The sequence below is a fragment of the Hemicordylus capensis genome, chromosome 4 (genome assembly GCF_027244095.1).
Source record: "Hemicordylus capensis ecotype Gifberg chromosome 4, rHemCap1.1.pri, whole genome shotgun sequence".
NCBI classification, from domain to species: domain Eukaryota; kingdom Metazoa; phylum Chordata; class Lepidosauria; order Squamata; family Cordylidae; genus Hemicordylus; species Hemicordylus capensis.
Genome location: NC_069660.1, coordinates 104,599,504 through 104,620,865, shown reverse-complemented (window position 1 = coordinate 104,620,865; position 21,362 = coordinate 104,599,504). Strand labels below are relative to the sequence as shown.

General features: G+C 41.0%; 1 protein-coding gene across 11 annotated transcripts in view; it reads right to left on the bottom strand.

Annotated features, from left to right (window-relative positions):
- The window catches only part of PDE4B (phosphodiesterase 4B), a 442,933-nt gene that overhangs the window by 304,294 nt on the left and 117,277 nt on the right, over positions 1–21,362 (bottom strand). The window contains exon 1 of one of the 11 annotated variants that reach the window (XM_053250560.1): positions 17,933–18,431. The exons of the other annotated variants lie outside the window; for them this stretch is intronic. Within the exon in view, the coding sequence (XP_053106535.1) occupies positions 17,933–18,168 (236 nt within the window). The 5' untranslated portion in view covers positions 18,169–18,431. Of the gene's footprint in view, positions 1–17,932; positions 18,432–21,362 lie in introns of those variants that run through there. 11 annotated transcript variants of the gene reach the window in all.

Genomic DNA, 21,362 nt, shown 5'->3' with positions numbered 1-21,362 from the left:
CTCTGCAGTACAGCTTCATTTTTTGGGCCAGTCGGTAAGCTCGTGTCACCAACTTTGGCACGCAATTGGACTGCAGCACATTTGCCAAAGTGGAATGGCTCAGTTGATGATGGCATCAACTGGCAAGCACTGTGGTGCTGCCTGACGCTGCTTTTAGAAGAGTATTTTCGGCAGCATCCTTGCCTGCAGGTGTTGCTCCTTCATATGGGGGGGAGGGGTAACGACCTGTTGAAAGGCAAGGTGCTGACTGAGAAAGCAAAAGCTGATCTACGCAGGTTGAGAGCCCACTGGCCTCAGTTGTTGATACTGTTGGTCCTCTTTGATTCCCCATCGTTGCTGGTGTGGCAATGGTGATGCCTGATGCCGGGACCGGGCATATAGAAAAGTAAATCATTAAGTGGGCCGTGCACTTGGGGAGCTGTAGTCCCGCACGGGGGTATTGTTCATGGTTCTCCACAGTTATACCGTTACCATAAGGCTGGCATGCACCTTTCCAACATGGCATGCACCTTTCCAACATGGGCAATCATATTTTCTTGGGGAAGTTGTACCAAGGCCTGCGTGAGGCTATTTTTAGCAGGTGGGGTAAAGAGGGGTAAAGCTGAGGCTTAGCCCCCACCTTTGTGGCAGGTAAGTGTAGATACGGTGCGGTCAGGTTCTTTCGGTGTTTCAGAGGCACCCTCGTGGGTGAAGGATGGTTCATGGAACAGTCCCTCAAGGTTTTGTGGCCCAGTCAGCCTGGGAATGGATCACTTTTAGGTAGCAGCTTGGCTCACCCGCTCAGAGCTGTGTGGCTCAAGGGGTGTGAACCACCTCCTCAACACAGTGAACTGTGTGGCAGGGAGTTGGCCAACAGTGGATGCTGGTGGCCTCCTCCTGGCTCGCTTGTTTCGCCCAACGTGTAGGAGCTGACAGTTATTGATAGGAGGCTGGAGGCCCCTGTGAGGGGGTGGAGTTGCCCACACCAGTTTATATTTGCTTGTCGCATCTCCCCCAAGATTTTGTAGTTAATAAAGCATGGCCCTAGTTTTATCCATATACATGTGTCCTGTCTTCTTTGGGGGTCCAGGGGCAATGCCTGAGCAACTCTAAATAGTGCAAAAATGAAATATCTGATAAAGTTTACAAATACTAAAAAGAAAAGTGTATTATATAGATGGAAAAATATGGGGTATTTTCAAAAATTAACAGACTCATTATCTGTCAGTGCCGTACTGTAGGCAGCCAAGAATGTAGTCTGTTGAAAAGTATGAGTCTCAGTAGGACTTGGACCAGAGTCAGAATAGTGCACTGAGGAAGATATCTGATGTGCCTAGGCAGAACGTAAAGTCTCATATAAAGCTAATTTAGGAGGGTCAATCCAGAGGCAAAGCCCAAGGCAGGTAGACAAGCAAACTGGAAGAAGAGGAAAGCAACAGACAGGCTTGCCCTATGTGAGGATAAGCAGGCAGACTGACAAGTAAACACACACACCGGCTCAGAATCTAGCTTTTTTCCAGGCAAAGACTGATTGAGAAATATAGTTGCGTTAGGGCAGTGTTAACCAATTGGCTGAATGTAAGGGGTGAGGGGAATGGAGCCAAGGAGGACAGCATTTCCCATTTATCTTCCACTTTGCAGCCTCTAGGGCAGGGCTACTCAACTTTGGCCCTCCTGCATATGTTGGCATGTAACTCCCATAATCCCTGGCTATTGGCCACTGTGGCTAGGGATTATGGGAGTTGTAGTCCAAAAACAACTTGGGGGGTGCAGGGTTGAGCAGGCCTGCTCTAGGGGTTCAGCTCAAGGGGCAAATGCACACACAAAAGAGACCCAGGTAAAAATGATATAATTTTACCTTAAAGTTAATAGATATTTATTAAAACCATGTAGAAAGAAAATGATGTATCAACAAAAATTAACCATTTGACAAAAATAAAAATAAATCAGTCTCTCAGTTCAGCCTGGTGAACAAATGGAGATGTTTCATGTAGACTTCCACCAGACATGTTTCAACCAAAAAGTCTTCATTAGTGACTTAAATGGTATAATAATCCAGATCTCAGTGAAGTTTAGCATGCTTGCATTCTTCCCTCTGTATGCTTTACTGAGCAATACATTGCACAAAGAAATATCAACATTGATAAGGCAAATTTCCTCAAGGGGTTTTGTCTAAGTAAAAATTTTGTGAGTATATAAATGTGAGTAAATTACTGCTTTGTCCAACAAGTAATACTAAAAGTCAACTAAGTTCAATTCTGTGCCATCATATCACCAGAAAGGAGCTCCAGTGTACAGAGAGGCTCCTATTTAGATAGATTCCCAAATGATCATCAAGACACCTACTGATAAGCAAAAATTGGCCTTGAAATAAATACTTTCATAAACACTCTATTATACAGAAATAACTTGGTTTCATCATGTTCAGTTATCTACATGAATATGGTTTTGTTTTCAATAATTCTCCTTCAGCTGAGTCATTGCTATTCTCACTTACTACCTTCCTGACATTATTGAATGAGGTAAATGACCTTTATGGAATTTTGAGGGATCTCTTTAGCATATCAGCATAGTTATGGTGTCATTTAACTATGGTACAGTCATGATACAACTGTACAAGAGTAAGCAATGCGTTCAATATACTCATTATCAATACAAATATAAAGTAACATTTTAAATTGCAATTCATTTGCCCTTTCAGTTTAGACAATACTACAGAGGAAACATTGAAATGAACATGAATTGCTTATCAAACACCATTTAGCTACATTGAAATGTGCAATCCTTCAGCTATACAGCCTAAAGGCATCTTGCTAACTTCCATGAGATTATTCCAAAAGAATGAACATAAGAATATAACAGCAGCCCTGCTGGATCAGGCACAAGGCCCATCTAGTCCAGCATCTTGTTTCACACAGTGGCCCACCAGATGCCTCTGGGGAGCCCACAGGCAAGAGTTGTGCGCATGCCTTCTCTCCTGCTGTTGTTCCCATGCAACTGGTATTGAGAGGCATAGTGTGAGGTGGAGGTGGCCCTCTGAGGGCTGGAGGTGGCCCACAGCCACCAGACAAGTAGCCATTGATAGACCTAGCCACCATGAATTTGTCTAAGGCCCTTTTAAAGCAATCCAAGCTGGTGGCCATAACCACTTCCCATGGCAAAGAATTCCATAGATTCAGAGGCATAACTAGGGAAAACGGCGCCCGGGGCAAGCACTGAAATGGCGCCCCCCCCGCATGCCCCCGCCCCCCCACATACTACATTATACTTAGGTTTTTCCTCACAAGCGCCCGCCGCCGCCGCCAAGCCAGGCCACTGACTGGCCGCCAGGCGTCAGCAAAGCAATGGGGGGGGGGGGCACGGGCAGCGCGGAAGGGACCGTTCATGGGGGAGGGGGCATCGATGCACTCCCTTGACTGCTGCAGCGCTGCTGCACTGAGCAGGAAACATTTGTATTAACAAAAAAAATTAAAAAAATTAAAAAAATATTTTTTGTCATGGCGGCGCCCCCCATGTGACCAGAAAAGATGGAGCCCGGGACATGTGCCCCCCCTGCCCCCCCTATAGTTACGCCTCTGCATAGATTAATTATGTGCTGTGTGAAAAAGTACTTCCTTTTGTCGGTCCTAAATTTCCCAACCTTCAGTTTCATGGGGTGACCCCTGGAATAGCTAACATCCTGATTAATTAAGCAACAGGAGAATCACCAGCACTTCTGAAAAGTTCAGTTAACGCAGCCATACTGCTGTTTCAGTGGTGGGGACAAGTTTCAATGACCTCACTTTCCCCAGGAAGACCTCTGTGCCACCTGGAAATTTGTCCCTGAGGGGCAGCTCACAGGGAAGGGGATGGCACTGAATTTCCCATACACACACACTAGGTCAACATTAGCCTGGAACTCTTCAGAAGCATTGCTGCTACTACACTGGTGCTTTTCCTGCTTAATTAGGATGTTAGTCAGTGTGTCCACAAGTCAACTTGTATATTGTAGCAAACATAATATTTGGAGGATCACAGCAAGAGTACAACTGCAATCATAAAACATAAATGCATTTGAAAGAACATGTCTATATCTGTTAGTGAAACACTTGCTTTATATCAGTGCAGAATTCTTCTGCAGTATGCAAGGAAGAGGATATTGGGGCAATGTTTGATTTTCTGAAGCATGGTTTATGCAAACAGTTACTTCATTTTACCAATATTTTTCTTATGAAAACGTCTGTACACTTGCTCTTGAAAAATCCCTACAGAAACAGCTAAGCCTTCTATCTTTGATTATACAACCCACCACTAGAACAACTCCAGTTTAGAGCTGTACATAAATAGTCATATTAGTACCAGCCAGAGCTGCACCTAGGTAATTTTGGAGCCTGGACTAAAAGGCCTGTGGAGCCCCACCCCACTCCCAACAAGTTAAGTCTTATTCAGTCCAACATACCATTTCCCCAGTGGTTGCTGGTGGTATCTGTGTGTATGTGAGAGTGGGGATTCTGAGCCCTTTGGGGACAAGGAACCATTTTCTCATACCTTTTGCTGTGAAGTGCTTTGAGGAACTTTTGTTGAGAAGTTGTATAGAAATATTGTTAATAATATCATCATCAAGCTCCACACACCCCAAACCCATATCTGATTATCCAAATGCTCAAACATGCAACATGGGCACCTAAGAATGTTGACATTATTACTGTATAATCAAGCAATTTAAAATGGTGGCAAACAAGTGTTGCAACTCTCATCTGAAATGTATCAGCTCTCTTTTTAAAGCATTAGACAGCTTTTTTAAACATAACTTAACATTTATTGTGGAAATGAATGCATGTAAATAGTTCACAAGCATAAGCACTCTCTATTACTAAAAAAAAAAAAAAAATCTGGAGTAGATAAGGTTTTAAATGTTGAGCAACAGCTCTTAAAGCCATGCCAGACTTAATATTAGAACGGCATTTATGCAAGCATATTAAAATATGCAAGCACATGAAAATTGTGTTTAATACTGTCAAGTCAGTCAAAATCAAATAATCTTTTTCTGATAAGAACACTCTGGCCCAACACATGACAAGCACGTCATCTCAATAACAGCAGACAACTGGATATTTTTTCCTACTCTAAAGCAGCTTGCATTAACTTTAGCGAGGAAATATGAAAAATTTTATCTCAGTCATAGTATCTACTTTTTACAGTCAGCCATACATGCATTTAAATCAGAGCACTAAAAAGAAAAACATGAGTTTTAACTATAGTTCTTTACACTTCCCAAAATCTATCTTCATTTCTTTCTGCGTATGGACTCCAGTTCATTTTTGTTTAGAAGTAGCATTTTTTTAAACTCTCATTTAATTTCATTTTCTGGAATATCTAACTGAATAAAAATTCTTCACTGAAACTCATACAACTTTGAATCCAGCCCAATGTTTATAGCTAATCCAACTAGAATTAACAACAAAATGCCTAGAACCACTGGTTTTAAAATCAAATTTATTTAAATCAGTAAATTTTATTTTAAAAATTATCTTTGATTGCAATTAATATAATTATTTGCTTATATATAGATTTTTCAATCTTTATTTTTATTTATTGTTAGATTTCTATACCGCCTTTCACTAAAAACAACCCCAAGGCAGTTTACAAAAGTTAAAACACATAATAAAAATGAATTAAAAGTATTTAGCTAAAAATATAAAAACAATCCAATATTAAAATATATAATATACAAAAAACTATACATGGATAAAAACACAGAGAAGCAGCAATAAAACAATCATGTAAAGGCCTGGATAAAAAGCCAAGATTTATTGTTCAGAAGATTTATCTTCAAATATCTTTAGAAAATTTCAAGGTCTGAGGTATTTCTTAAACAATACCATTACTGAAATAGTAAACATAGCTATTCTTATCTCTGCAAAATAAAAATAAAATATGCAAGGTATTATTTGCTTCCAGGAGTGCCATTTCAAGTTTGCATCACTAACAGCAAAGCCCATAAATTTTAATTTGACCACAGGGATTAACCACTACCACCATTTGTTTATGAAATGCAATTACATCTTCACCAGGAAATCAGTTACAGAAAACTTGGATGAACAAATAAAAGTGCATTCATTTTGTAAAAACTAAGTTAAAAATTAAAATAACTTTACTTTGGGGGCATGCATTGTAATGCTGGTTTCTGTATCATGCAGCAACTGTAGCTAGTTTGATTTTGCAACTATTTTGTCAATAACAATGCTTCTCTTTAAAGACAGAGACCCTCCAATCTATTAAATATGTCTTCAGCACTAATGAGCAACAGAGCTTAGATTCAATGTTGAAGAGCTGAATGTAAAGCTTGGCTTGATAAATAGGCTTTGACTATTATCCAGTCAAGAATCCCTGGGTGCTGTCTAGTACACAGCATGAAAGTCTGACCCATTTATCTCGATGCCTAAATGTGGATCTAGCACTTAGTTGCAGTACTGCATTTTAGAAGGTCAGTACAAGCTAAGAATTTTTCTCCTTTGAAGCTACAGTCTTTCAGTCATAAATCTACTGTCACCATTATAACTGAAACTTATTACTAAGCAGATTTATCCAGGTAGCCTATGGGAGGGTTTGAATCTAAGCATGACACACCCTTAGATTTGAATCTAAGCATGACACACCCTAAATGGGTTTTTTCATTTGCAAACTAGTGTTCTGAGCAAATAATCTTAAATACTTAAGTATACTGTCTCTATTAAAAAATGTATAACAAGTGGATAGAAAAAAATCCTTGGTAGTCTGAGGAGCTTTCTTCCTCCCATAGTTCTCCTTAGTCAGAAATTATGCATCTTTAAAGAGGAAATTCAATTGATTTCTGTTGGGGAACAAAGTAAGGATGATTAGCAATATTTAGATTTTAGATGGCAAGTCCTTTGGGGAACAGGGAGCCATTCAATAATTTATTTATTTATTTATTTATTTATTTGTAAACTGCTTCGAGGACTTCAGTTGAAAAGCGGTATATACATATTTGTCATCATATATATTTTATAATGAATTCTATAATATTTGTATGTACTCTTTATTATTTTGCTTTTTCTTTTAACTGTGCCCTGAGCATCTGTGGGCACCAGCAGTTCTGATAAACTGCTGGAATACTGTTTATTGATGAGCAGACAGCTTCTAAGGCTATGTCTGCTGCAGTGCAGATTTCCTTGTGTGGGGATGAGATACATTGCTTACGGAGGTGTGAGGTGGAAAACATTCCAGAATTTCCCCCCATACTTTATTCTTCTGTGGAAAGTTTTCCATTTCCAAAATTACTTTTTGGTTACTTGAAAAATCTTAGCGATACCGTGAAGGTGGGAAATTAATATGGTAAGGGTTGGGTTTCTCCCCCACACCCTGGTTTTTCATATATAAATAGATCCAACAACATGCCAAATCAAATCACAAGCTACTTAGGGCATCATGAAAATTTCTGCAGTAATGAGGCGGCATTTTTTCCAGAAATGTTTCCAATTCAAAATGTTCAAAAAAAACCCCACATCTCTGATTGTTTACTGCACATCTGCAGCTTTTACCAGTCCTATATTAGGAATGTACCCTGTATTTGTATGATATAGAATATTCTTCTGAGAAGATGCCTCCCTGTGATGGAGATGTAGCTACTACCATTGGTCTGAAACCTCTGTGAGGACAGGCTGCAGGAATTATGTATCCCCAAGTTGATCTGAACATCCAAATGACAGTGACTCTCACCAAGGATATCCCAAGGCAAATATTATTAATTAATTTATTTTATTTTTATTTATCAAATTTGTAGACCGCCCCAAACTTCCGTCTCTGGGCGGTTTACAACACCACAAAGCAAATTAAAACAAAAATGAAAAATCTTAAAACAATGTAAAACCACAGTCACGTTAAAAAGCTTGGGTGAAAAAATGAGTCTTCAAGGACTTTTTTAAAATTGTCAGAGATGGGGAGGCTCTTACTTTAGCAGGGAGCACATTCCAGAGCCTCGGGGCAGCAACAGTGAAGTTCCATCCCTGTGTAGCCACCAGAAGAGCTGGTGGCAACTGCAGATGAACTCTCTAGCTGATCTCAATGGGTGATGGCGCTCACTGAGAAGATGTTCTTTTAAATGTCTTCTAATTTTATAACCCCTTATATTTAGAATTAGTGCTTCCTCTTATGGCTGGGATACAAAAGCCCATGCACAAATGACAAGTGGTTTTATATGTGTTTTGGGAGCTGCTGGAAGCAGCTCTGTGCACTTCGCTATATTGACTTGAGAGTTTCTCCCAATTTTTGTGGATGACCTTTCAAGGGCACCAAGTCATATAGAAGAGGCAGAAATCCTTCGCATATCCATGGTACTGTAAGCCACACACACAACCTTTTGGGTCACCACATATATTTTTTATTTTCTTTTGCTCACATCATGACTTTCTTATCCCAAAATCAATAATTACTTTTAATGTGTAGGAAAAACTATGTTTTTGAATATTTTTTCTTCTTTCAATAGGAAAAACAGGAAATTTTATATGAACCATATGAGACTGTCATGCCTTCTACTAAATCAGACCATTGATTCATTTAGGTCATTATTGTCTACAGTTATTGAGAGGGCTCTCTAGGATTTTAAAGATGGGTCTTTCTCAACCATACCTTGAGATACTATGGACTGAACCTTCTGCATTCAAAGCACTGAGCTACAGCCCTATCCTGCAGTTAATTTCATGTCATATATTTTATTTGGGTGGAGTCAAATTACCATTTTGTTTCAAATATATTCACAATTTAACCTTTTAAATAGTCTTTTGTTAGCTAAATTGTCATGGCAAAAACAAAGCACATGAAGTTCAAGCTTTGGGGGGACTTAATCTCACCATGGCATATTAATTATTCTCTAAACAAACACATGTCCTTAGCAAATCAACACCCAGTTCAATATCTTTTGGGGAATGTGAGTCTCAAATGAGGATCCCCTGGCTGGCCCATCATGGCCTGGCAAAGTGAACTATTTGAGAATGTGGACTAAAATGGGACAGCTCTATGTACGAATGGTCATCACGGTCCTTCAAAGGTTCGTTCCTGTCTTGCCTTCAAGCATGGAATGGTTTTTCATCAAGACACATAATTAATGTGTCTTGGTCTGCTGTGCCAAAGGGGATTGAGGTTTATCACAATTGACCTACAATTCAGTTTAACAGTGGTGCAAGCAGTATTAATAAAATATATTAAAATATAGTAATATAGTAAAGATTTACAAGGATTTTACATCAACCACATTTTACCGGCATTTATTTTGAGGGTTAGGAAATGAATTAACAACACTCTGAGGCACTTGAATGGAAGAAGAAAAAACACTTCACTACAAGCACTATTGCATCCTATTTATCCCAGTCCTTGAACATTCTTCACCTAGTTTTCAACTGATTTCTTGTTTTACTGGAACTCTCTCTTACCTTTCAGGCAGTTATACCAATGATAAAAAAATAAATCTACCATGATGTTGTGAAGAACAGTTTTTCAATGGACAGCTTCTACAAAATGTACAAGTTATACAAAATTAGCCATGAAAGAAAAGTTAGCCGTAGAAGGAAAATTGAACATCCATGTTCTGAGAGAGTGTATCTCTGAATACCAAATGCTGGATACAAACCATATTGCCTTCATGTTACCATACAGAAACAAGAAGAGATCTCCAGTACCTTTTAAGAAATGCACAGGGAAGGGAATTTCAGCAGGTGCCACTTTTCTTTCCCTTGCATGACAAACTACACCTGCAGAAATTTTCTCTTTTGTGCATTTCTTAAAAGGTACAGGAGACCTGTCCTCTCTTCTATATGGTAACCCTACCTTTATGGCCTTCTTGTACACTTTCCAGGAGACTCTGTCTGGCAGTTGTTGGAAAGAGGATACTGGAATAGTTGGAACCTTCCTTTGATCTTACATAAAAGCTAGCTTACAATGTCCTATTTCCATGCTTTTGGCTTTTTGTCTAACCCTTTAAAATCAAGGCACACTGTGAAATAGTCACACTTTTAATGATGTCCTTCTATCACGCTCAGAGACAACTGCAGAATAGTAGGGGAAACTATTCTATCCTTTATAACTTTTCACTGACATATTGGTTGCAGGTGGTCAAACAAATGATATAGAACAGCCACCAATATCAACAGGAACTGGTCCTCCACACACCCTCTTTCTAGCACAAAGAAGAAACCCTTCTAATATGTTTAATGTCAACAGAACTCAGTAGGAGATCAAAATCAAATCTTTATTATGGTCATTCACCAGTATACATATACATCACAACAAACAGTACTCAGTATGATAAAGCAATCTATGTTGGTCTAAATCAATGCAGAAAGGCTTATTCATTTTATATACTAAAATTATTCTGACCATATAACATCTTTATTACAGTCAAAGGACACACGCATACAACCAAAGACAGACAACTAAAATAATATGGTAAAACACACTTCTTCTGCTTCTTTTTAGTATGAGATTCAACAATCCTGCTTTAGACAGCAATCCTAAGCACACTTACCAAGTATAAGTCCCATGGAACTCAACAGAGCTGACTTCTGAGCTGGCACCAGTGTTCCCTCTAACAGGGATTTCTAGATGTTGCTGACTACAACTCCCAGCATACTCAGCTACAATAGCCTTTGCTTGGGGATTATGGGACTTGGAGTCAACAAAATCTGGAAATACATTTTAGAGGGAACACTGGCTGGCACATTTCGAGGCTAGCAAACCTCAGAAGTAAAAGTAGCAATTAGAGTCAAGGCAACCCTGAATATGATTATCAGTAGACTTGCTAGTCCTACAGAATGAAAAATGGAAGACACTATCTTTTATAGGACCAAGACGTTATTGGGAAAACTTGAAGTATAAACAATCAACAAAAGGAATACACACACACACACACACACACACACACAATTGGCAGCTAATGTTGGACTATTGCTTTTTACAACAAAGAAGATAGTTTTGAACAAAGGCTGTTTAATTAGATTACAAACAGGCCAGCTGTTGTATCCTATCAAATAATCTTGTTTTGTTATTTAGGAGTTTTTCCCAGTGGGGATTGTGTAGAGACTGTGGGAGGCAGAATCAGAGAGAGGAAAGGAGGAAGAAAAAAGAAATGGAGTTGTTTCTTAATAAAGTTCTCAGTTAAACCTACGTAAGATACATTGTGTTTATAACAGAAGCAGATATAACTCACCAGCATTGTTCGCTGAAAAATGTGCAGACAGAATAACAACCGGCCTGAAAAGCATGTGTGTATAGATGACAACTTTTCAGAAAGTGGGAGCTGGTATTGTGGAGCTGTCATTGCTCCCACTATACACAGACTCCCCCCCACCCCACTATGGTTCCTAGTCAAACTGGTTTTGCAGATTTCTATTATACTTTGAGAGCTTAGTAAATAGTCCAAACTGGCTTCTAGCAATTTTATCAGCATTGCAGATGTCATTGGTGGAAACAAAATGACCAGTTCCTCTTAGCATGAAACTCATCAGGACACTAAGACACAGAGCAAATACAGCAACACATTTTTTTTTAACAGTAGCAAAGCTGAAGACATATTCCAAAAGCACTGAGAACACAGTCTGACTCAAGGGTTCCTTATACTTCTCAAGACAAAACATACAGAGTTCCTTCATATGCAAGGGTAACTCATTCCCACAGCATGCTTGAGCTGCCCCCAACACTGAAGTAAAGGTTATATTTTACAGGTACACACAGGTGTGAGTTACATACCTGCTATACCTAACATCCAAGCTTGGCACATATTTCTCTAGATTTCAAAAATAAGGTGACAAATAAAAAGAGGTTGCCATCAGTCTACCGCACATCAGATACCAGTAACAATCTTATTAGGTGGTTCATGGCACCCTCCCTTCACCCAAAGCCATCAAACTTTCTTTAATAAAGGCAATCAATAGGCGTGTGTCCGAACCGGTCCGGCGGCCATTCTATAGAATGGCCGAACTGCCGGACCGGTTCTGCCCTGGTTGGTCCGGGTCCGGGTGGGGGGGTATTGCTTTAAGGGCGGGGGGGGCTTGTTTACCCCTCCCGCACCTCTTTGCCCCCGCCAGTGGCCGTAATCTACTGTAAAATTGGGGCGCTGGAAACCAGCCGCCCCAGCCGCCGCCGCTTCCGCCGCCCCCCCCGCGAGCAAATTAGAGGAAAAAAAGGCTACTGCCTACAAGGAAGGGCTACTGCCGCTTCCTCCCGGTGGGTAGACCGGGCCTCCGGCAAAAGCTCTAGTGGATAAAGAGCTCTAGCGCGCGTGCGCACGCGCCCAAGGCCCCAGTTGGGCCGGAGGCTTCGATAAGAGAGGAGCTCTGTTCGCGAGCTCCTCTCTAAATTCTTCTAACTTGGTGAGCACTCGTGGGGGGGGTGGCGGGTGGCGGGTGGGGGGGCGGCAGGGCGGCAGTAGCCCTTCCTTGTAGGCAGTAGCCTTTTTTCCCTCTAATTTGCTCGCGGGGGGGGGCGGCGGAAGCGGCGGCGGCTGGGGCGGCTGGTTTCCAGCGCCCCAATTTTACAGTAGATTACGGCCACTGGCGGGGGCAAAGAGGCGCGGGAGGGGTAAACAAGCCCTCCCCGCCCTAAAAGATAGGCTCCCCTTTGGTGCTGGTCCGGACTGCTCCGGACCATGCACATCACTAGCAATCAACATTCCAATGAATGACAAACAAATGTAGGTAGATGATTCATTTAGCACCTTCTAATTCTTGTTGTGTTATATCATCAAAACCACATGTGTGGATGGACTCAATTATTGTATAATCTTTCTGTGGGCTATACAGGCAAGATGGATTGTTTTTGAGGATACAAGTGGACCCTAGCAGTCACCACCTTTTAGCCCTGTTGGAGCTGTGATTAGAATCCAAGACTTGAACAAAAGAGATAGGCTTAAACAAAAAGCATGTTCTGCACAATTCGCATTTTAAGTTGTAAAATAAACCTCAGGGAAATGATTTGAAGAAGCTTGACAATTTTGTATTCCAAATTAGGAAATTATGGACTATTGCAGCATCACTATGGACAACTTCTTTAGCACTCCAGGCAGTGTTAGAGCCATGAAGGCTAAAAGCTTCACTTAAAAATTATCTGGATTCTTAGGGTTCCAACATGACTATTTAAGCTTCACAGAACAGCTTCAATTTGTTCTAGTAGGTAGCATAGAACTCCATTATTTGTAAATGCAAGTAATGTAGACTGTTTAGCAGAATAAATGGCATTATCTGTATACAAATCAAATCAGTGTTCACTAGGCTTAAAATTAATGCAAATGTTATCAGAATATGGCAGTGTTTTAATTAATATCCAAGCAAGCTAGTCAGACCTATTCAAAATGAAATATCAAAACATAAGTTGACACCCTGACTAAATTACTTAACAGAAGTCCCACTGAAATTAATAGGACTAGTTAGTCATGACTAACCTGTCCTAGTAATTTCAACAGGATTTCCATTGAGTAATTTATTTGGGATGTCAGCCATAGTATTACTCATGTTTAGAAGGTATGCAAGGTGTATATCTACATTCTCAGCATGCATGTAAGTCTCTGAAAAAGAGATAAGACTAACATAATTTGCAAGTACACAATTTGTTTATCTTACATTCTCCTGTCTTGTTATAGTGTATAAAAGAAAAAAACAACCTAAATGTCTTTGATTACATTACATCTCTCTATAAAGAAGCATATAAGAGAATAAACATACTCTCAAGGAACTGTCCAAAAGTCAATGGAAATGTTTCCATGTAAGCAACATCCGTCCTATAGTCCCTGAACTACAATGTACAGTAAACAGAAAAACTGTAAGTACACCACAAGAAGAAGCAAAACATATCTGACAGTCCACTTTAAAGTGTTAGTAAAGACGTTGTTACTCATCCAAGAATTATAGTGCAAGACTACATTCTAAGAAGGTAAGAGAAAACACCTAAACTTCATTTAAATATTCAGTCTAACTCCCTCCCCCAGCTTTGTGCAAAAAGCATCATGCAGAAACTTCTGAGTACACAAACAAACCCAAGGTAGGCCATTTGCTGAGCTTCCTGAGGTATTCCATGACTGTCCTAAGCACTGAATTATGCACCACACCTGGCACATTATCATCATCATCCATGTACATGGCACTTTACCATGAAAGGTCAGGTCCCTAGTATGAGGGGCTCACATTCTAGGAACAGACACAAAGGAGTAAGCAGAGCAAGCGAAGGGGGAGTGGAGGCATAGTTAATAGGAGGAAAATAGGCAGTTATTTCATGCCCACATCCTTAAGCGTAGTTGCAAAAGGGTATGGAAACTGTGCGAAAGACTTCATGTAAAAAGATAAGATTTGAAGTAAGTAAGAGAAAAGGTGTAACACAGGGAAACTTTACCCCCACTTGCAAGACCTTTGGGTGCAGTTATAAAACAGGCAGTTTCCCAAGAACGTCACAACCACCACAGGCTTAAAAATCCAATCAAAGGCTTTATTGAGTACAAATACAGAAGCTTGACTCTAACATTAATGAGATAATTCCCATGTGATTTGGACATGGAGATGGACACATGCCCAGGTTCAATGCTTTACTTCTGCTGTGAGTACTGGTTATGAGAATATTGCTGACTGAGATGGGAAAGGGAAGCAGCAGTGGGTGGTCTGCTTAGTGAAGAGAACTGGGGAGAGAAGCAGCTGAAGAGCAGGGAAAGATCCAGTGGAGAAATGGAGAAGGAACCAGAGAAAGAGAGGAAAGAACACCAAGGAAATCCAGGGGAAGAGAACTAATGAAGGAAGAGGGAAGGAGTAGGGGCAAGGAGGATGGGACACTGGAGAAGAGAGAGGGAGGGAGCCAGTAGCCAGTGAAAGAACCAGTGGAGTGGGGCAGAGCTCCATCCATTTCACAGTCTCTGGGAGGAGGGCAAGGCGAGAGTGGAGGGAACTCTGGCTGATCTTATAAGGTGGGAGAGAGGAAAAAAGAAATAGATTCCTTCACTTCATGGGAAAGTGGCTAATTCCCCAATGGAACACAGGGGCTGAACCCTATCGCCACAAGCCAGTTTCTGGGAGAGAGGAAGGTCAGTGGGTCTGGCCTACGCCAATCATGGGAGGCCATGAGGAATCAGACAGTTGGATCAAGGGAAAGGGTAGAACCTGACAGACACACACACACAGACACACAAACGAAAAGGAGAGAAAATCAAGGAGAAAAGGGATAGTTCCTAGGAGCAAAGGGAGACAGAAGGCGCTCTGTACTACCTGTCCTGATGTGAAAGAGAGGAAACTGGATCCTCAGCAGAGAAGGTGGGTGCAATGTTGAGGAAGCAGAGGGACACAATCTCTGGGATGAATTCCAGAGGCTGCACAAATTGGGAGGATTTCTGCTGGCTATTTCATAGGGTAAAAGATGCTTGTGTACTAAGGCTACATGCCAAATCAGTGCTCTTCTGGCTTAACGGTTACCAAGGATGACTCCTGGCAGAGAACAATGGGTTCGGTGGTAGTTAGACATGAAGATGGGATTTCCTTAAGACGGAGGTAAAATGTTGACTCTAGGGATATTGGCTTGCCGATTCTGGGAATTTCTGTGATTCCAGAGGCATGAATGGGTGGCATAAGTGCTCAGGTAAGGGGTGGAACCAAGAAACCGGGTTAAAGGTGAGCTATGGTCACCTTGCCCTGAGTCTTAGGAAGGCTAAAGTGGGTTCGGGGTGTCAGGATGCCCCAGTCAGGTCACCCTAAGATGGGGAGCAATGGCTAGGCTCCTTCCTTTTCTGGCTTCCCTCTGAGACTTCTAGCCCCAGAGTCAGACTCTGCTTGTTCCTGGACGCTCTGATGGACAGGGCTCACCTCAGTAGTAGAAAACAAACAGGAAGTAACCCCACAGGCCTTGAACACCCAGGGGTTGTTAGAGCTATAGAGTCAGGCACACTGATCCAGTTAGGATACACTTTCCCTTACTGAAGGAAGCTTTACTACTTAAGTTACCCTGGTGAAACCTATAAAGCTGCATAAAGTACAGGATCTAGTTATGCTATAACAAGTTGTTACTACAGCTTTAAAGTCATTAGTAAGCTGCCATTGTAAAGTTGTTTCCCATTTGTATTACAGTGTAACCGTGTACACCTTATTGTGGTAAATGTGCATTAACTGGGCAATGAAGCACCTTGTAAAGTGGTGGCTCTCACATTAGCAGGAGAGCAGCAACTGCCTCTAGCATAGCATCCCTCCAGTGGCTGTTGCTGGTCTCCCTTGTGGAACTTTATTTTTAGATTGTGTGCCCCTTGGAGAAACCCTAACCATTTTCTCATTCCTTTTGCTCTGTAAATCTTATTGTACTTTTTTTGGTTGAACAGCAATAAAAAATATTCTTAATAAAAATGTTTTATACATAATAGAAATGTGGAATCTACTGTCGTGTTTTGCTACCACTGGTGCACTTGAAAACATTTAAGAGAATGCAACTTTTATTTGCATCTAAATTGAAGTTGTTTAATAACCTGAAGAGATAACAAATGGGAACCTATTCCACCTACAATCTATATTCCTGTAAATATTGTGTTTAAGCATCCAGCTGGCCATATATCCGCTGGTTTATTTTACTGATCTCTTTCTCCTCATTCTTCCAATAAAACATGTGTACTTCTCTAAGCTTGATAGTGTCTCTACATTCATTAACAGAGGAAATGAACCATACTCACTGTCAAAAAGATGCTTGATTTTAAAATGTGTGCACGGGGGGTGGGGGGAAATATAGAACTGAATGGTTGCCGTTCATTTATAACCATGAGAACATGGCAAAATTCTATGATATATTTCACTTTAGTGAACTAAAACCATTTTATAAGGATGTATTCCAAAACAATACCATTTATTATTTTAAAAAACTGTCTGAGATGCCTGCCCTCTGGAGTACAATCCATTATGAATATATAGGCTTTAATTTTTGATCATGTGACATCAGGTTTTTCCTCACAATGTTCTTTTATTGGTCAAGATTCAAAACAGCTGTACAGCTGCTCATTTGTTATAAACAAATACCAAAAGGAAATGGAAAGACTAGAAGCTCCTTTTAATAAAGTTCTTATTTTAGTGTAACAGGGAGCTTTTTCTAATACAATAAGTATTTTAAAAATAAATGTTCTACATTGCTGAGATATCAAAGAAAAATTTGGGAGTAGTAGAGCACCCAGTCTATATATGGATCCCCCCCTTCACTTCCTTCTGCCACCCCCCATCCTTTCTCAGTTTAAGGATAAGTCAACAAATGTGTGCTGTAATCCAAAGCAAGATTTTGATGAATGTAACAAACAAGTTACAAAATTTAATCCTCATACATTCATCATACGCTCACATCTCAATATATGGAAATTGGAGGCATACCCATGAAACATGTACTGATTTCATGTCCAGAAGGTAAAAAAGAGAAAAGCTGCAGCAAAAACTAACCTGTCAAACCCAAACTGTTAGTCCTTTATTACTTGATTTACCCAGATTCACAACAATGATAATCAACTCCAGACAGAACCTGCTACTACACACAAATGGCTGACAGTTCAAAAATAGTCGGTTTAAGAAACCTCACATCTCACAAGATGCTTTGTGAGAGGGACATTTTGCCCTACTGTCAAATGACAGTCATGTCAACATTCTACCGTATCACCATCTTTCACACTGGAGTGCAGGATTTCAAAAACAATCAATTGCATGATAAGGTTGTCAACATCAGGGTAGATTAATAAAACTGTCTTTCAGAAAGATAATTTTCAAAAGTAATATTTAGCAAAGCTTAATTAAAAGTCCTCTGAATTACCATGCTATTTGTTTTGAAAGACACAGATGAGGGTTGCACAAATGACACCAAGACATATTATTTGATCTCTGCAGTATGTATTGTGAGTGGATCACAGGTTTTAAGTGCAAAAAGCAAAACCACATACACACTTTTAAAAAAGATATTAACAACAAGGTCATCTTACCATGTATGTGCCACTGTAAAACGTCGCCTTTGACGGATGCTTTTATTTACCAGCAACTTTCTGAAAAAGCATGGAGAGTTCCTTGGAGAACTGCGGGGGGAAATTTTTGGAGAGGTGGGTCTGTTCCCCGGCACTCTGGGAAGCTCAAGTTCTAAATGCATTTGTTCTTTGAAAGTCTTTATGTAAATCTCTGACTCCGGAGCAGTAAGTTCCTTAGAAGGCTCTTTTGCTGTCATAGCTTGGATATTGTGTTGGCTTTTTCACCATTCAGAAAACACAATAGCACAGCCCAGAGACATTGCTGCAGATTCAAATGCTGATAAATCGACAAGCTCTGTGTCAGTCATTCATCGAGATTAGGTCTGAATGAAAAGCCTGCCTAAAGCAACGGCAGCATAATCGAAGAATAGATAAGTCAATCCTGTCAGAAAGAGCTTTATCAGCTCTGGCTTTCCCTCTGAAAATCCGCCAAAGTGCTTTCTGTGTCAGTAGCCTCCTTGTGGATGTGGTTTGTCTGCAAGCTACATGGTGTGACACTCACTGAATTCATTCAGCTGCATATCCCAGCTCATGAAAAATTCATAAGGACTCCCGATCAGTCCTTTCCCATGTAATGTTACGCCTAAAATACCTGATCAACACCAATTGATTTATTGTTTCCCTAAAAAAAAAAATTACAGAGTTTCCCTACCTATTAAAAGACACAAAGAAGATGGCTCATTGAAATCTAGCACATTTTAATTTTAAAAAGGCTTCATTCACAGTTATCTGTTCACCCAACACAGCGATTGCTCCACCTACGTCATGCTTATTGGTTCAACTTATTTTGATAAACGGACTCTAGTTAGCCCTTTCCTATACTGTACATAAAGGGTGACACAACATTGTATTAATCTGGCTGCTTCAAATCAGATCTTGTACACATGCCAGGAGACTCTGGTTTTATCATTTATAAAGAAAAAAGCAAGGCAGGGATGAATATATTATTAGAACAAGATGAAATAAAGACATTCAGACAAAGGCTCTGCTGTGAGTATACAGTAAATTAAAAAATCTCCAACACCTTTCATGGAAAAAATAGCAACAGCAACTAATTAGTAGCAGCTTTGCTAAACCACGCTTTTTATCAAAGTTTAAGAGCATATTGGGAAGTGGCAATCACTGCTACTGTGGAAAGCAAGAAAAGAAATATACATACACTTTTGTTTTACAGCTACATCATGCCAGGGCCTCAAACATGAACTAAAATTAAAAGTCACTATGGACTGTTAACTAGCAGGGAGCAGCTAATGCCACTGCTTCTAATATATGGCATTTACATAGAAAGTTGGGTTAATACAGTCAGAGTTGGATTGAAAAGACCTACCTACAAATTTACATACAGGTGAATATAGGGCTGGCTCCAGCATTGAGCGATCCCTTGACAATCTGGTCAATGGTGGGCTTCCTCCTACCAGGAGGCCGCCAAACACTCCTCCTCCTCACATTCTCACTGCTCAATTTTGCAAAGAGGAGGCAGGAGGTGAAGGGGAGGAAGAGAAGAAGAGGGAATGTTGAGCAACTCCACAAGCCATGTTGCTGCATCACGAACTCATTGCCAAAGAAGAAAAGGCCACTTTAACGTTTTGGTGGTTGCACCCTGTTTATGGAATAGCCTCCCCAGTTAGGTTTCCCCCTTCCCCTTTTTTGTCTGTTAAGAGTTAATGTGTGTTTCTGTCTCATGTTTTAATGTTTGTTGCAAGCCACCCAAAGAACAATTTGTTATGAAGTGGCTAACAAACAAAGTTTATTATTATTTATTACTTTATTATTATTAGTGGATGACTTGTGCCAGAAGATGAACAAGGAGAGTGCACCCTCCTTGGATCTTCTGGACATTTCAGTAGATTTTAATGCTGTCAACCATGGCATTCTCCTGGATTGCCCAACAGGGATGGATGGCACTGTAAACAGGAAATAATTTAGGTAGTTCCCAGAAGGTGATGCTGGAGGACTCCTGCTCTGCTCCCTGGCTTTTGGCTTAGAGGGTCTCACAGGATTCCATCTTGTGCCCCATGCTTTTTAAACTTCTACATTAAATCTCTCGGTGAACCAATCCAGATATCTCACTCTGGATATAATTTTCATCTGAGCCTAGGGACCCAGGAGAGAATCTGAACCAGTGTTTGGCAGCTGTGCAGGACCAGGTAAGGAGAATAAACTAAAATTTTATCCAGACCATATGGTCATACTGTTGGTTGGGTGTTCAGCTGACTAGAGAGTGCATGTCCATCCTGTTCTGGCTGGGATCACCACTACCACCCCTCCCCACAAAGCATGAGATTCACAATCTGGAGATGGTATTTGATCCAGGACTTCTCCTGGATGCTCAGGGGATCTCAGTGATAAGGAATGCTTTTTTCCAGATTCTGTGGTTCACCAGCTGTGGCGCTTCCTGGACACGTTTGACCTAGTCATAGTTATCCATGCTCAAGTCACCAGAATTAGACTACTGTATCATGGGGCTGCCCTCGAGAAGTGTTTGGAAATTTTAGTTGGCACAAAATGCTACAGTCTGGATGCTAACACGAATTGCATATGGGGTACATATCACCTCGGCTTTGTAAGATTTACACTGATTGTGTATGATGCTGATCATTACCTTTAAAAGTCAAAAATGCTTTGGGACCTGGGAAACTAAAGGGCCTAATTGGGTGCCCACTGAATAACTTTAGGGCCTTATCCCTATGTGCCTTCCCATATGCTTCAATCATAATCGGAAGCTCTACTTCAGATACCGTTTGCCTTCTGAAGCATTGAGGGCATCTACCAGAAGCAGGGCCTTTTTAATGGTGACATCAGCCCTGGAATACCCTCACGGGGCAGAGAGACCATTGAACAGATGGTTTCAAAGAACCCAGCAGCGAGCCATGGTCCAAAGGGCTGCATGAGCCCCCCTGCAATTTCATTCCAAGCCAGCATCAGCTGGCTGGGTGCATTTGTTTCCCTTTCTCTCCCTCCAGCATGAGAGAGAATGGGAAATAAATGCACCCAGGCAGCAAACACTGGCTGGGAAAAAACTCTGGAGGACTTGTGCGGCCCTCCAGAGACCGTCCCGTCCCTTTTGTGTGTGACATTTTGTGCACATGGGTGTGGCCCAGTCTCCATGTGGGCCTGCACGAGCCTTCCAGTGCTCATTACCAAGCCTGTGTCAGTTGGCTGGGTGTATTTATTTCCCTTTCTTTCCCACCAGTGTGGGAGAGAACGGGAAATAAATGCACCCAGGCAGCAAATGCTGGCAGGGAATGTGTTCCAGAGGGCTTGCATGGCCCCTCGGTGATCAGGCCCATGTGGAATGACAACATGTGGAAGAGGAATCACTGACGTGTGTGATGCATGCATGCCAAAGCCAGGGCAGAACCAGTGCCTCCATTCCCTGGCTCCGCCACTG